At 43.4% G+C, this 17,091-nt stretch overlaps 2 protein-coding genes across 3 annotated transcripts in view; both read right to left on the bottom strand.

The window, feature by feature from the left end:
• Positions 1 to 1,346, bottom strand: part of LOC134848642 (uncharacterized) — an 11,237-nt gene extending 9,891 nt beyond the window's left edge. The window contains exons 1-3 of the mRNA XM_063866161.1: positions 1,189 to 1,346; positions 429 to 609; positions 18 to 111 (exon numbers count right to left, since the gene is read on the bottom strand). Coding sequence (XP_063722231.1) covers positions 18 to 111; positions 429 to 609; positions 1,189 to 1,346 — 433 coding nt within the window. The remainder of the gene's footprint in view (positions 1 to 17; positions 112 to 428; positions 610 to 1,188) is intronic.
• The window catches only part of LOC134848517 (pre-mRNA-processing factor 17-like), a 316,450-nt gene that overhangs the window by 48,573 nt on the left and 250,786 nt on the right, over positions 1 to 17,091 (bottom strand). The window lies entirely within an intron of this gene.

The following is a 17,091-nucleotide window of genomic DNA, read 5'->3' as shown; positions in this document are numbered from 1 at the left end:
ATACCATTCTTTAGTACCGATTGCGAAAAGCTGTATGATGTCTTCTTTTTCTTCCGTTACTCGTGTAATTCCGATCCAGTTATCGTTTTCGTCTTTGCTATTCAAATCAATCTGAAAATAAAACTGAGTTGTAGACCAAGATTTTTCGCTCATGACCAGCCTAAAATTCCCGCCTTAGTACCCTTAAAACCTTATTCGGACAACTTCTGATAGAATGATTCAATTAGGTATTGAAATCTTATGTTTTAGCGCCATACAGTTTGAAATGAAAATTCTGTTTCAATTGTCATGCGAGTCATACTAAAACCTATTTTGCTGACGCGTGCCCCCTTTTACCTAGCCCAAGACCCTCGTGCCCCCAACTCGAGACCCTCATGTCTACGCGAAGCTCAGGCAATGCTGAAGTAGTACTTCTTGTGTAGATGTACCATTATTTCCGTTTCTTCAAAGACCACGTGCAGGATGGCGTATAGTTCCCTAGGGTTCAATCTGCCCCTGTTCGGATGGTAAACCGGCATTGAAATCTCTCTTATCCCTTTTTCAACCAGGAAGTCCCTCAGCCGTGTCAATGCCAGCATCACATGCTCAGGATCTATCAGGTTTCTCTCACTGACTATTGTCACCAAAAATCATAAGTATTTGCCAGGAACCTGCGAATTTGAAGATGGAAGTTCGGCCATACCCTCCAATTGCGATCTCTACCTGAACAGAAACTCCACATTCTGGTACTCTCTCTTAAAATCGGCTTCCAATCTGGTGATAAAACTCATGTCCGCTGTTATACAAATTTTGCTGGTCTTATCTGACAAGATAAAATCACTGTTCGTGATCAGGATGTTCTCTGAGTACACATTTGGTATCTCGAATTTGGTCTTGAAATTTCTTCCGATGGTAGGCTCGGCTTCTTCCTGATCAGGGTCCAGTCCGTTAGTCTCTCTCGTTTCTCTGAGTTTCTTTATCATCAAAATTTCGGTGGGTAAGTCCTACCCCCAATCCCCGGACAAAAAATTTATCGACGTCCCCGTCGGTGGTGCTGGGCTCAAGTTATCAGGTGGTATGTCCAACGGTCGGTCTGTCGCCGTGCAACCAAACAACGAGTTTCCTTCTTTCAGATTCTTCCCCGCTGATATGTCCAATTGTTGGATGCTTTGCGTTTCTTTGTCGTCAGCCTGCAGACCATGAATTCACTCTAGTATCCTCAGGTTTGTGTTCTCCCTTCTGTCTATCTCGCTCTGTTCCAGGTCAATTTCTTTCCATGGTGAGGTGTGGTCTTCTTGCCACGAGTGCTCACTGTCGTTGATGATCTGCCACACCTCATCTGCTACCAGATTGCCCACGGTCACCATTTCTTGACCTTGCTCTTCTGGCTGTATTTTGGCAATCAAGAAGTCCTCACGGTACCTGTTATGCCTATTCCTGTCTTTTTGCATCCACCCTTTCTTGTTTCCGTCGTCATGGGCAGATCCGGTTCTGTCCATTTTGGCATTTCGTCCTGCTTTGGTTCGTTCCAGTCCTCTTCTGCAGAAGATGCTTCGTCCGAACCCACCTCTATTTTTTCATTGTCGTCCATACTCATGCTCTCGTTGCCATCATTCTTCCCTCTGGTGCCTTTCTCATTTACCTCGCACGCTGGCTCCACAAGTAGATACTCGAGTCCCTCCATGTTCTGCAGTACGCACCATTCTTCAGGTGATGGGACGTGAGGTTTCAGAACTTTATAGTGCGCCGCGCGCCCTGTGCTCAAGCTATAGAACCGACTCTGCTGGTGCACTTCCGTTACATGAACGGGCCTCTCCATTTCGCTTGTAGCTTTTTCGTCCCTCTTGAAGGTATGACATTCTGACACACACAGACATAATATATGGCTTCGCCTGAAGTGTTTTTTTCTCATCATACTTACTCCGCTATCTCATCTGTGCTTGTGCTGTATTTCTTCTGCACAGCTCATTCAAATCTTGTTGTCTCTTAACTGCTTCCTTCACATATGCCTGAGGCGATGTCTTCTGTCTTTCATATTCCGGGTAGAAGAACGTCAGGAGCATTGCTCTCGCCCTTTGCCTGTTAACATCATGAAGGGACTGATCCACGTTGTTGAGTGTTGCGTGCTACTGTACGCCCCTACCACTTGCGGCAGATATTTGTCCCAGTTTGTACCTCGAGCAATGTACCCATATACCTCGAGCAATATACACTGAGCATATTCACTAGCGTTCTGTTCTGTTCTGCCTCTCCACGAGTCCATTCGTTTGTGGATGGTAGGTCTTCGAATGTGCCTATGCAATGTGTGATCTTCCCATTAGTTCTTTTGTCAGGTCCCCAACGAAGGCGTTCCTTTTATCAGATTGGAAGGTCATCGGACAACCATACCGTGATATCCAGTGCGTTATCAAGTGATCACAAGTTTCTTCCGCCGAGGCTGCCTGACACGGTACCGCTTCCGCCAGCTTCGTAAAATTATCAATAATTACCAGTATCTGCATATATTCCGAGTCTGTCATGCAGATCTTCTGATGATCTATCTGCACAACCTCGTTGAATTCTGAGCTTTCCACGGATTTGAGAGAGAATTTCGTTTTTCTGGGGTCATTCACTTGCAAACACGACAAACATGCGTTAACCCATCTTTCACAAGCCTTCCTCAACCCTGGCCGGTCAAATTGGTGTAAAATTCTTTGTTGCACCTTAACTATCCCCTGATGTCCCATCTGCTCGTGCGATCTGAACAACACTTCCGTTTGATATAGCTGTGGTAATATGATGAGGTTATGCTTGTGTAGTATCTTCTCTTCGTCTTTTCTCCTGCAGGCTGCCACGCCATCAGCTGTGTGCTAGAGTAAGTCCCTCCGTTCGTTGTAGAACTGGCTCAAGATCTTATAGCTATCCTCTTCCAGGTCTCCTTTATCTTTCTTTCCCGTCCATTTTGAGAGATTACTCGTCATTTGGTCGTTCTTCTGGGCTCGTATCAGATCCGAAAGCCTCTACCTTGCTTTGACGTGCTCCTTCAGGGACATCATTTGTCCGTTCAGTTCCCCTGGATTGTGGATGTCGTCTTTAAGCTTAAGGCATACTATCCTTCTCAAGACCTCCCGTCGCTCTCCGGTTCCAGATTCGTCCTGATGTTTGAATTGCTTGATAGTTCCCTAAAAGGTTTTCTTGATACTGCTATCATCTCAAGCTCTTCCCCTCCGCTCACATCATGATGCTCCAGGTTGAGGGATCACGTCCCGGATGAGGGATCAGTTTGCAATTCGTGTCGTTATACCTCCTTTTTTCGACCAATTCTAATGACTCCCCGAACAAACTTTCCTCTTCAATATCCCTCTCTGGTGTCAGCCACTCCCCGGACTGTTGATCTAGTCCGAGATCTTCAATTTCCTCCTTAAAAGACACTCTCTTCTTTCGTAGCGTTGTTCGTCTGAGGATTTTTTCTAATAATATTCGCACAACCTCTTTGTTCTCTAGATCCCGGCCTTTCATTGAGGTCCCATCATGTGTGACTTCCTCCTTTTCATTACGGTGACTTCCGGTTCGTCATTTTCACCGTTCGAGACCACGGGTTTGAGTTCAGTCAGTTTTTTAAGCAATCTATTCAAAAAATGCTTAGATTTCCTGTCTCCACTTTGTCGAGGTCGTAACCTCTTGCCTTCTACGTCTCCCTTACTATCTTTGACTTTAGCATTATTTCCATTCCTGGATTCTCTTTCCATCCAGGATTTTCTTTTCATTGAGCATCCCGGATTTTCTTTTCAGAATTGCCGTCTCCCGATGCTCAGTGGGTAATTCCGGGTGGTCTTCTATCGGTTTGCCTGATTTGTCGAGCCATCTCGTGAGCAGTAGGCTACCATATGTTTCTCTATCCATAAGTGAGAAACAATCTTTTATTTCTCGTCTATCAGCCTCCCTCTACCCCTGCCTCTCATAGAATTTCGTCTTCTTGCTCAGCATTTTGGCGCTTGTCCCACGTTCTATGTTTAATGATCATGTTGTAACCATCCAACCGAGCTATCCATCTCTCGATATTGCTCTGATCCATTAAGTACCTCTTCAACCAACTGAGTGCCCTGTTGTCGACCCGTAATTTGAAGGGCTCTCTACCCAGATGTGCCCTATACTTTTCCACAAAGGTGACAATCTCAGCTTTGGGTGTCCCGTACTTCATTTCCGTGTCGCTTAAGACATTGATCCCGTAAGCTATCGGTCTCAAGACTGTCTTCCCATTCCACTCCTGTTCTTGATGGTGTATGCCAGAGATCGCGACCACAGATTAGTCAGTGTCCAGTACGTACATTCTCTTCTCTGTAGGCATGCCTAGCACAGGTGCTTCACACAGTTCCTTTTTTATTCTTTGAAACGACTCTTCTGCCGCGTTATTCAACGTGAACTTTTTACCTTTATGCCTCATGAGTTGATGCATTGGAAATATTTTGTCCGCATAGCTATTAATGAATTCCCTGTAGTAATTGGCAAAACCCAAAAAGCTTGTCAACTGGTGCTCAGTTTTTGGCAATTTCCAGGACAGTACTGCCTCTACCGCCTCTGGGTCTGGTCGGATGCCATGTTTATCTACCATCCATCCCAGGTATTTTGTCGAGTCCTTCAGAATCTCACATTTCAAGGGCTTGCATTTCAATCCTGCGCTCTTCATGCTAGCGAATACCTCATCTAGTCGTTCGATGTGGTCCTCCAGGGTAGTTGTTTCCATCACGACGTCATCTACGTAACACATCACCAAGTTACCATATTTCTTTGTCACGCTTGTCAGTTCTTGCGCCATCAGTCGCTGAAACGTGGCTGTCGCGTTGCAAAGGTCAAAGGGCATCCTTTTCCATTGGAAAAATCCCAGCTCACAAGCAAATCCCGTTTTGACCCTGTCTTGTTTCCTGAGTGGTACCTGCCAAAACGCCAAACCTAGATCATTAGTTGTAAAAAATTTTGCATCTTCCAATTGCGAAATACTATCATCAATTCTAGGTATGGAATTGGCATCCTTCACCGTGACGGAGTTCAGATATCGAAAGTCACAACAAAATCTAAGTTGGTCCCCTTTCTTTCTGACCATCACTACCCCACACGCCCACGGTAACTTGGATGGTTCTATCACATCATACACTAGTACGGTCTCCATCTCTTTTCTTCATGCATCTGATTTGTTCGGGGTCATACGCCTCGCCCCCTCTCCCTGTGCGGTACCGCCAATTCTTCTAGCTCTATTTCATGTTCAACGAAATTACAGCACCCGAGGTCTGCTTTATGTCTCAAAAAACCATCCTGATTCCTATCTAGCACGTCCTTGATGATTTCGAGCTGTTCGTCTTTTACCTTTCCCCTTAAGTGTTCAATTTCTGGTAATACTGGATTATCCACTTCCGATTCCTCCGGTGCTGGTCTTTCTGGAAAATTTGAATAGCTCGAAAGTCCATCATCCGTCTCTGACTTAAGCGACTTCACAAGACTTGATGAATATATATATTTTTTCAATCTGCTTAAGATATGAATCTTGTCCTTGTGATTCGGACAATCAAGAGCTTCATTTTCTTTCACATTTTCAGTCTTTTCGTATCTAATTTTCACGGGCATTGCATATCCCAATTTCCTCTCCCTCTGGATTGTGATTGGTATATCAAGAGTAATCAACAAGACACTGACGCAAAGGCCACTCTTGGTTATCGAGAAGGATCATCCTAAAATAGCAGCACTTTGACTATTCGGGTTCGCTACTATACATACTTGTTTTTTGTCACTTAGTTCATTTTAGTTCTTCATCCTCAAACATACTATCGCAGCTTCGTTCGCTTTCAACTTCACCCTCCTGCTCACGAAAACTGGAGTCTTATTCTCACCCGCCATTATCAAATTTGCCGGTTTTATTACGTACTTCCTTTCCGGGTTTTAAATTTTGTTGAGCATTGTTAAGATCAATCGTTACATCAAAATTCCTGATGAAATCTCTGCCTAAAATGAATTGATCAGACTCGCCCAGATTCAGAGCTATTATCGGTGTCCTGCCCAGAACCCGCAATGTTTCCTTGTTTGCCGCTGACAGCCGTACCCTTGAGTCTATCAGGTCGTCTTTGTCGAATCCCATCTTTTCCCATGTTTCAATTGGTATTACACTCAAGACAGCCCCCGTATCCAACATTCCTCGTAGTTTTGTTTTCTTTCCGCTTATGTCCAGTACATGTGCAGACACGTCTTCTTTCGTTCCCAGATGCATGGCATCTTGTTCCAGCATGGCGCAGTGCACAATCGATCTCACCTTGAGTTCTGCTCGACCTACATAGATTTGACCAGGTAGATCTTCGTCACACCTTATCATCGTTTTTGTAAAGATGTTGATTCCGTCTATATTCAACATGAGTTCAAGTGGACCATAGGCTTCCGTGTACCTGCTGTCTATCCTAACCGACTTAACACTGCCTCTCGTGAGTAATGCCCTGAACGCTCTAGAAGGGGCTTGTGGGCTTATGGTGCGTAAGTAATCCGCATGCACATCAAGGTGCATTAATGTTTGATCACTCGGATCACTCAGGTTCCTCGTTACTTCATGACCTCCCACCGTGATTCTGGACAAAATTCCCGCCCCAATCTTCGTGATACCAAAGTGTTTCCCGGTCACCATTTTCAAGGTGTTGCAATTATTCCCGCCTGTCAGGTTTTCTCCGGTCTCCGGTTCTTGTCTCGTCACAGGGAGTGTCTCATTCCTCTTTTGTCTTTCTATTTCTTGTTTTAGCCGTTCCGCAATTTCTTTGGTCGCCAAGCCTTGCTTTATTTTGTTGATAGCCTCTGCAGCTGCTTTCTCGTAATTTATCTCCAGCGAATGCCTTTTCTCGGCCCCCCAGCATCTCTGACTTCGGTCACAGCCTTAACCGTTTCGTTGATAATTCACCACTCGTTGCCTCCTTGGTCTGCAAGTCATTCTCAGCTTGTCTGTTCCTGGTGTTTTGCACCGCAGCTAAAGCCAATTTGTAGTTTAATTGACTCTGACTTTCTACTGCTTCCCAAAACAAGGGCTATCATCTCAAGCTCTTCCCCTCCGCTCACGTCATGATGCTCCAGGTTGAGGGATCACGTCCCGGATGAGGGATCAGTTTGCAATTCGTGTCGTTATACCTCCTTTTTTCGACCCATTCTAATGACTCCCCGAACAAACTTTCCTCTTCAATATCCCTCTCTGGTGTCAGCCACTCCCCGGACTGTTGATCTAGTCCGAGATCTTCAATTTCCTCCTTAAAAGACACTCTCTTCTTTCGTAGCGTTGTTCGTCTGAGTATGTCTTCCGGGATTTTTTCTAATAATATTCGCACAACCTCTTTGTTCTCTAGATCCCGGGCTTTCATTGAGGTCCCATCATGTGTGACTTCCTCCTTTTCATTATGGTGACTTCCGGTTCGTCATTTTCACCGTTCGAGACCACGGGTTTGAGTTCAGTCAGTTTTTTAAGCAATCTATTCAAAAAATGCTTAGATTTCCTGTCTCCACTTTGTCGAGGTCGTAACCTCTTGCCTTCTACGTCTCCCTTACTATCTTTGACTTTAGCATTATTTCCATTCCTGGATTCTCTTTCCATCCAGGATTTTCTTTTCATTGAGCATCCCGGATTTTCTTTTCAGAATTGCCGTCTCCCGATGCTCAGTGGGTAATTCCGGGTGGTCTTCTATCGGTTTGCCTGATTTGTCGAGCCATCTCGTGAGCAGTAGGCTACCATATGTTTCTCTATCCATAAGTGAGAAACAATCTTTTATTTCTCGTCTATCAGCCTCCCTCTACCCCTGCCTCTCATAGAATTTCGTCTTCTTGCTCAGCATTTTGGCGCTTGTCCCACGTTCTATGTTTAATGATCATGTTGTAACCATCCAACCGAGCTATCCATCTCTCGATATTGCTCTGATCCATTAAGTACCTCTTCAACCAACTGAGTGCCCTGTTGTCGACCCGTAATTTGAAGGGCTCGCTACCCAGATGTGCCCTATACTTTTCCACAAAGGTGACAATCTCAGCTTTGGGTGTCCCGTACTTCATTTCCGTGTCGCTCAAGACATTGATCCCGTAAGCTATCGGTCTCAAGACTGTCTTCCCATTCCACTCCTGTTCTTGATGGTGTATGCCAGAGATCGCGACCACAGATTAGTCAGTGTCCAGTACGTACATTCTCTTCTCTGTAGGCATGCCTAGCACAGGTGCTTCACACAGTTCCTTTTTTATTCTTTGAAACGACTCTTCTGCCGCGTTATTCAACGTGAACTTTTTACCTTTATGCCTCATGAGTTGAAGCATTGGAAATATTTTGTCCGCATAGCTATTAATGAATTCCCTGTAGTAATTGGCAAAACCCAAAAAGCTCGTCAACTGGTGCTCAGTTTTTGGCAATTTCCAGGACAGTACTGCCTCTACCGCCTCTGGGTCTGGTCGGATGCCATGTTTATCTACCATCCATCCCAGGTATTTTGTCGAGTCCTTCAGAATCTCACATTTCAAGGGCTTGCATTTCAATCCTGCGCTCTTCATGCTAGCGAATACCTCATCCGGTCGTTCGATGTGGTCCTCCAGGGTAGTTGTTTCCATCACGACGTCATCTACGTAACACATCACCAAGTTACCATATTTCTTTGTCACGCTTGTCAGTTCTTGCGCCATCAGTCGCTGAAACGTGGCTGTCGCGTTGCAAAGGTCAAAGGGCATCCTTTTCCATTGGAAAAATCCCAGCTCACAAGCAAATCCCGTTTTGACCCTGTCTTGTTTCCTGAGTGGTACCTGCCAAAACGCCAAACCTAGATCATTAGTTGTAAAAAATTTTGCATCTTCCAATTGCGAAATACTATCATCAATTCTAGGTATGGAATTGGCATCCTTCACCGTGACGGAGTTCAGATATCGAAAGTCACAACAAAATCTAAGTTGGTCCCCTTTCTTTCTGACCATCACTACCCCACACGCCCACGGTAACTTGGATGGTTCTATCACATCATACACTAGTACGGTCTCCATCTCTTTTCTTCATGCATCTGATTTGTTCGGGGTCATACGCCTCGCCCCCTCTCCCTGTGCGGTACCGCCAATTCTTCTAGCTCTATTTCATGTTCAACGAAATTACAGCACCCGAGGTCTGCTTTATGTCTCAAAAAACCATCCTGATTCCTATCTAGCACGTCCTTGATGATTTCGAGCTGTTCGTCTTTTACCTTTCCCCTTAAGTGTTCAATTTCTGGTAATACTGGATTATCCACTTCCGATTCCTCCGGTGCTGGTCTTTCTGGAAAATTTGAATAGCTCGAAAGTCCATCATCCGTCTCTGACTTAAGCGACTTCACAAGACTTGATGAATATATATATTTTTTCAATCTGCTTAAGATATGAATCTTGTCCTTGTGATTCGGACAATCAAGAGCTTCATTTTCTTTCACATTTTCAGTCTTTTCGTATCTAATTTTCACGGGCATTGCATATCCCAATTTCCTCTCCCTCTGGATTGTGATTGGTATATCAAGAGTAATCAACAAGACACTGACGCAAAGGCCACTCTTGGTTATCGAGAAGGATCTTCCTAAAATAGCAGCACTTTGACTATTCGGGTTCGCTACTATACATACTTGTTTTTTGTCACTTAGTTCATTTTAGTTCTTCATCCTCAAACATACTATCGCAGCTTCGTTCGCTTTCAACTTCACCCTCCTGCTCACGAAAACTGGAGTCTTATTCTCACCCGCCATTATCAAATTTGCCGGTTTTATTACGTACTTCCTTTCCGGGTTTTAAATTTTGTTGAGCATTGTTAAGATCAATCGTTACATCAAAATTCCTGATGAAATCTCTGCCTAAAATGAATTGATCAGACTCGCCCAGATTCAGAGCTATTATCGGTGTCCTGCCCAGAACCCGCAATGTTTCCTTGTTTGCCGCTGACAGCCGTACCCTTGAGTCTATCAGGTCGTCTTTGTCGAATCCCATCTTTTCCCATGTTTCAATTGGTATTACACTCAAGACAGCCCCCGTATCCAACATTCCTCGTAGTTTTGTTTTCTTTCCGCTTATGTCCAGTACATGTGCAGACACGTCTTCTTTCGTTCCCAGATGCATGGCATCTTGTTCCAGCATGGCGCAGTGCCCAATCGATCTCACCTTGAGTTCTGCTCGACCTACATAGATTTGACCAGGTAGATCTTCGTCACACCTTATCATCGTTTTTGTAAAGATGTTGATTCCGTCTATATTCAACATGAGTTCATGTGGACCATAGGCTTCCGTGTACCTGCTGTCTATCCTAACCGACTTAACACCGCCTCTCGTGAGTAATGCCCTGAACGCTCTAGAAGGGGCTTGTGGGCTTATGGTGCGTAAGTAATCCGCATGCACATCAAGGTGCATTAATGTTTGATCACTCGGATCACTCAGGTTCCTCGTTACTTCATGACCTCCCACCGTGATTCTGGACAAAATTCCCGCCCCAATCTTTGTGATACCAAAGTGTTTCCCGGTCACCATTTTCAAGGTGTTGCAATTATTCCCGCCTGTCAGGTTTTCTCCGGTCTCCGGTTCTTATCTCGTCACAGGGAGTGTCTCATTCCTCTTTTGTCTTTCTATTTCTTGTTTTAGCCGTTCCGCAATTTCTCTGGTCGCCAAGCCTTGCTTTATTTTGTTGATAGCCTCTGCAGCTGCTTTCTCGTAATTTATCTCCAGCGAATGCCTTTTCTCGGCCCCCCAGCATCTCTGACTTCGGTCACAGCCTTAACCGTTTCGTTGATAATTCACCACTCGTTGCCTCCTTGGTCTGCAAGTCATTCTCAGCTTGTCTGTTCCTGGTGTTTTGCACCGCAGCTAAAGCCAATTTGTAGTTTAATTGACTCTGACTTTCTACTGCTTCCCAAAACAAGGGACAATCCATCCTGAAATGGACCTCTTGATTTTAGAAAAAACACCTCGCGCCTATTTTGATTATCAAGCCACTGTAAAACTCGTGTTCTTCCATCTGACTCATGTCTTTTTCGTTAGGCGCATACACCAAGCTTTTCATGCCCTGTTTGTATGTGGTGCAATCCGCTACAAGGTGATCCGCCGAGCCACATTTCGCACACGATCTTCGTTTGTCCATGTCATCTCTAGGCTTGTACCATGTTGACCTTTGTTGTTGGCCTCCCTCTTGCATGTTTCTGCTTTCCGACAATGAGTACTTCTTCGGTTTCATTAACATATATTCTCTAGTCTTCTGTCTCATCTCCTACGGGGTTGGCGCATTATCTTTCGATAGCGTATAAAACGTTGCCATCATCGTTCTCAAGTCGTCACTTCTCACCCCGTGAAAAAACTTTGAAGCGATGCTAAAGTTATTCCTGTTAGTCGAGTCCTCTGTATCGCTTCTTCTTCTCAAGCTCTCCAGATCATCCAGATATCGATCAATCGATTCGTCATCTCTTTGTCTTCTTTTTTCAAATCTCATCATTGCTTGATATCCCTTCATTCCAGATCCAAAACGGTTCAATAATTTTTCAAAGATTTTGTCTGCAATGTCATGTTCCTTTTCTTTTTTTGGCTACCACGCATTTTGTTGCCGTGCTCTCCAGATTGATTAATTTCGCTGTGCAAGCCTTTTTCTCATCATTCAGGTTGTTTTGCTCAAGGTGTATTCTCATTATCTCAACCCAGGTATCTATGCGACCATCTGAATTGTCTTTGAATTCCTTCGGTTTCTTGAAGGTCTTTCCTGATTTACCACCTCCTCTATCACTCGAGTATGTGTTCCTTGTGGCGAATGCCGCAAGTGTCCAGTTCATCATTTCTCAGGTACTCGACCATGTTATGGCATCAGGTGTTATACTCGTGTGTGCAGTCCAATCCCCTGTTATCCTCGTCAAGTTCGAGTCTCCCCATACATAGCAGTTTTGGTAATCCCTGGCCCTATGCTGTTGTCGATCCGGGGTAATGATGTAGACTCCTGTTTTTTGCGTTGCGGTTCCACAAAATCGACCCTTGTTCCAGGTTGCTTTTCTGTTTAGTCTGCTACTGTTTTCTCTTGAGCAATAGAGTTTCTCAAGAGTGCATCCAACTTCAAATTTATGGCACAAGAACTTTCTGCTTGGTCCCTGCTCATTGTGTCTATTCTTTTCTCTAGATTCCACACATGGTTATTCCTGGTATCAAACTGTTTCTTCATCTCCTCCTTATCATTCTTGATATATTTCTCTCGTTCCTTATCTGTTGTATCCATTTTCCCTGCTATCTATTGTAGCTTCTCTTCTGTGGCCCTCGCCAGGACAAAGTAGTTATCTAGGTATTCATTCTTGTTATGTCGCAATTCCTTCTTCAATTCCTGGCGGTCTTCCTCTCCGCACCTTTATTTTTTTGTCTATATGTTCAAACTTTGTCAACAAGTCCCCATTTCAACTAAAGTTACGTTTGGCTTTGTCGCTCGCTCAGTTTGGTGACCCACTTTTCTCTTTGTGAATTTCTCCTTCTCCTGGTCAGTTTCCTTTGCTTAGCGGAAAACGTACCAAAAGATTTGCTTTTTTCAGTCACAGTTGGTACCTCCTCTTTTTCTCTCGGTTTCATTCCAACCATCGCCGCCAACTTCTCCGTGAACGATGTTCTCTTCGTTTGTGAGTAGTCTTTTTTTGTGTCTGGTGTGTTGTTGGTGGTATCGTCCTCATTGCCTAATGGTAAGAACACTACTGTCTTTGTTACTGGCTCTTCTACATTCTGCATAGGTGTCGACTCTGTCGTTTTCCGTTCCGTTCTATCTATGCTTTGCTCCGGCATCTCACGATCAATCTCTGCGACCGTCGCAGTCTTTTGATTAATTGCTTTTCTCTAGTCTTTTGCTCTTTGTTGCTTCTTGTGTTGAACATGTTAACTGAAATGTTTTTTCTCATCACTCTCGGGATCGTGGGTGTTTGCTTCCGTTGTGTCGACTGTTGGTTTTGCTTAAATCCTACCCCTTTCCTTTCCGGTAATGACACTCTTGTTCTGCTCATGATCTTTATCTACAATTTTCTTTTATCTACAATTCTAATATGTACAAGCAAGTTCTATTTTAAAAACCTAATCACAATATACGAAAAATCTCAAATGTTCCTGAAACTAGTTAAAACAACTAGAGGTCAACACTTTTCCTCCGTTTGAATTTCAGTTAGTATCCTTCGCTAAAGTGTTGGGACCCTTCAACAAAGTGTTGGGACCCTTCGCTAAAGTGTTGGGACCCTACGCTAAAGTGTTGGGACCCTTCGTTAAAGTGTTGGGACCCTTCGTTAAAGTGTTGGGACCCTTCGCTATAGTGTTGGGACCCTTCGCTATAATGTTGGAACCCTTCGCCAAAGTGTGAGAACCCTTCGTTAAAGTATTGGGACCCTTCGCTGACGTGTTGGGGGCCCTTGGCTAAAGTGTTGGGACACTTGGACAAAAGGTTGGGACACTTCGCTAAAGTGTTGGGACCCTTCGCCAAAGTGTTGGGACCCTTCGCCAAAGTGTTGGGACCTTTGGACAAAATGTTGGGACCCTTCGTTAAAGTTTTAGGACCCTTCGCCAGAATCTTGCTATCACTGGACTCAAGTGTTGGGACCCTTAAAATGCTATCTCATGACTCAAGTGTTGGGACCCTTAAAATGCTATCCCACGACTCAGGTGTTGGGACCTTTAAAATTCTTTAGCAGGACTCAAGTGTTGGGACCCTTAAAATGCTATCGCAGGACTCAAGTGTTTGGACCCTAAAAAGACTATCCCAGGACTTAAGTGTTGGGACCCTTAAATCACTATCCAAGAACTGCCGCAAGGACTCTTGTAACACCTCCAATACCATAGCTTGAGTGTTTGGACACTTTATCCCCTACACCAGTACCACTTCCGGAACACCAGTGTTGGGATAATCTGTCCACTATCCCGGTACTACCTCTAGAGGTCGTGTAAAAAATCCCCCAAAACCCGATTTTGTTAAACAAATTTTATTGAGTTTCTCTGAAATTCCCTTTCTTTCTCAAGCCCAATGCAAGTCGAAATACAACTTGTTTTTAAGCCTTCTTGTGGTTGCAGATGCACCAATACTGCGTAAAATGATGAAAACCGAAATCAATAAAAGCCATAAAAACAAGAAAAAATCAATGTACCCAAAATTTATAGGCGACAAGGGCTGTCTTTCGAAAAAAAAATGCCTGGTACCTGACTGTAACGCTTTTTACCTCTTCACTATTAACGTTCTGATAGGACGTTCACCTGATGGGTTCCAAAAAACTGTCTATATCAGATCACCCCCACCCGATCCGGCCAGGTTACTCACCTCATTTCGAGTTTAATACCGTGTACCTTCAAGTTCCAACTCTTTTTCTGAGTCTTAAACTAGACCTTTCTAAACTCTAGTTAGTCTAATGTAACTAAATCGACGATATCGATTGTTTAGATACAGGAAAGATGCTCCCCTTTTTACAATTTCCAACCATCAAACTTAATCAGCCCCTTTCTAACCTCCTCCCTATCTAGCCCCCCACTTAAGCCGAAAAATAGCCTAAGCGCGATGGATGCTAAACCTCTCGAGAGAAAGCCCGTAGAAACTGTTTCCAAGCTCTGCTCAAGCAAAAACCTTTTCTCAAAACAGTGGGGACACGCTTATTCACTTCTACACCTATCTCCTAAAGTATAAAGTGGGTTTTAACGATACCCGTTTGAACAAACAGGACACCTTTGTGATCCCTTCTCTTTTCTGTACTGCTCTGGTCTCGCTGCTGGTAGCCTTTACCCAGTCGCGTGTCCTCTGCTTCCCGCCCTGAGAACCAGTTGGCCACTTGACTGGTCACCTGTTCCAGTCAAGTCTCACAGTGGTCCAATGAGGTTGCAGGGCTATCTGAAAACTTTTTCAACGCCCCCAACTCGGGCACCTGTTTAACGTTGCTGATTTGATCGAGACAATCGTTCTTATTGAAAACAGTATGAATATACTATTTTAATTAATATGAAAGTTTGATCCACATAATCTGAAATTCAAAGCCACTATCCTTTTTTGAATTTTCTAAACCGTTTTTTGTTCCTATTTCTAGTCTTTTTCGCTTTTTGTTTTTCGTTTCGCTTTTTGTCTTTTACTCGTTTTTTAACCTTCTAGTGGCCACCTTTACTCGGTTAGCTAGGCCTCGTTTCGCAAACCGCACCGGGAAATTTTCTCAAGTTTTCTTAAAAAGCTATCACGGTACAACCAGAAGGTGGACCCCTTGAACCGTACCACCGGTACTCTAGAATGGGCATGTAGCCCGGAGCTGCGTCAATTGAGTCCGATCCCGTAGTCCTGATGTCGTAAAAACACCCAGGAGCGCCATAAAAACTTTATGTAACAGTCACCTACTCAAGTCACATATGAGGCTAAGAGCAATAGGCCCTATAACCATTGGCTCAAGAGTCAGGGCCACTATCTCTTGTGTTTTTCTAACTCATGCGGTCGGAGCCAATTCGGTTACCTTGCGACATGAGACTACAACCAGTGTTACAGCTTAGAGGCTAACGCCAAAATAACCCCCCACTCTAGAAATAAGAACGCCCCCATAGTCAGGTCTCAAAATACCTAAAACACGCAAACGCCATCAAAAACAGGGTCGGAATTTAAGCATACCGTTAGTTTTTATTGGACAGTGGACCTTTGAGCATTTTCAGATGGATCGACCTGAAAACTCGCCTTAACTCAACATAATCACATAAAATACACTCAAGAAATTTAAATTAGGTACTCAGATACCGACACGACCTCTAGAATTGAATAACTAATAATGGTAAAGCAAGTCAAGAATTGATTTAGGGTAATTAACCTAGCTCAAGGAGTTTAAATTAAATAATTTTGAACTGAAGAATAAGTATTTCTTCCTGGAACATTGGGCAGCTTCAGCTGTCCACCTTTCCACTCAAGTATCACTCTGGTCCAATTAATCGTCTTCTCTATTCGTCTTCCATAAATCTTTGATTTTCTTTCGGGAACAAGGTAGCTCTACTCGTGCTGGATTATTATAGTAAAGTTGCGAATAGCAAGTTTACTCTTGTGTTTTTCTAGCAACTTTCCCCCGATTATCACTCGAATCTTCTGTTTTTTTTTTCTCGTATTTTCAGTTGTCGCAAGAAACTTGAGCATGATAGGCTCAATTCGAAAATTTGACAACTACTTTTCTCACCAAAATCAAGATTAAACGTTCAGCTCAAGGTCAAACTTCCAAATATGAACGACTGGCATATTTCGTCAAAACATTTGGTTTCGATGTTTTCTTTATTTGTGGAAACATGGCTGATGAAATTTGAAGACGGAGAACATTTTCTTCAAAATTACAGATTATTACGTTCCGAAAGACCCACACGTGACATTTCTTTAAGTGGAGGTGTTCTAATTGGAGTTAAATCTACGCTCTTAACCCCAAAAACATCGATTATAAACATTCCTGGTACAATTAAAGGCTGCCTGTTTCTAAAAAACGGAAAAAAAATGTTACTGATTTCAATTTATAAACATCCGGACGATAGTCCTCATTACCAAACCTTGGAATTACTCACTCCTGTTGTTTATGACTTAATAACTCAAACAGTAGCAGATCACTTTATAATTGGTGGTGATATGAAACTGGATAAGATGCAATGGGGTGACTGCTCATCAAACAATGCCTCGCAGCAAAATTTCATAGATATGATTATAGAAAAAGACATGGAAGAAATAGTTGATTTAACACGTGTGCAACCGGTACCCTAGACAATGTTTCCGTTAAAAATTACATTGGAAATCAATCTTGTAATAAAAATTGATAAAGTTTATCATATGTCCAATCATGTAGGAGTTATTTTTAAAATTAGAAGCGGTACCACGTTAAATTTTGCAAGACCGAATAGAAGAAAAACAAATTTTAGCTACTGTTGTGGAGATTACAATCGGTTTTTGTTGGAGCAATCTAAATGTTCTTTTAGACCAATGGTATGCCTGGTAACCGAAATTATTTGTGAATCAGTAACGCGTAGAACAGTTCATTGGTCGTCCTTAGCACCAATGATCAAACCGCCCACATCAAATATACTAGAAAACTTCAAAAAATCCGAATTGAACAAGGTGTATAATTAAACAAAAAAATCTTTGCAACAAAACCAATGTTTAAAGAT

This window comes from Symsagittifera roscoffensis, chromosome 6 (assembly GCF_963678635.1).
Source record: "Symsagittifera roscoffensis chromosome 6, txSymRosc1.1, whole genome shotgun sequence".
Taxonomy (NCBI): Eukaryota; Metazoa; Xenacoelomorpha; order Acoela; family Convolutidae; genus Symsagittifera; species Symsagittifera roscoffensis.
The sequence above is the reverse complement of the archived record's forward strand: the minus strand, read 5'-3'. Positions and strand labels throughout refer to the sequence as shown.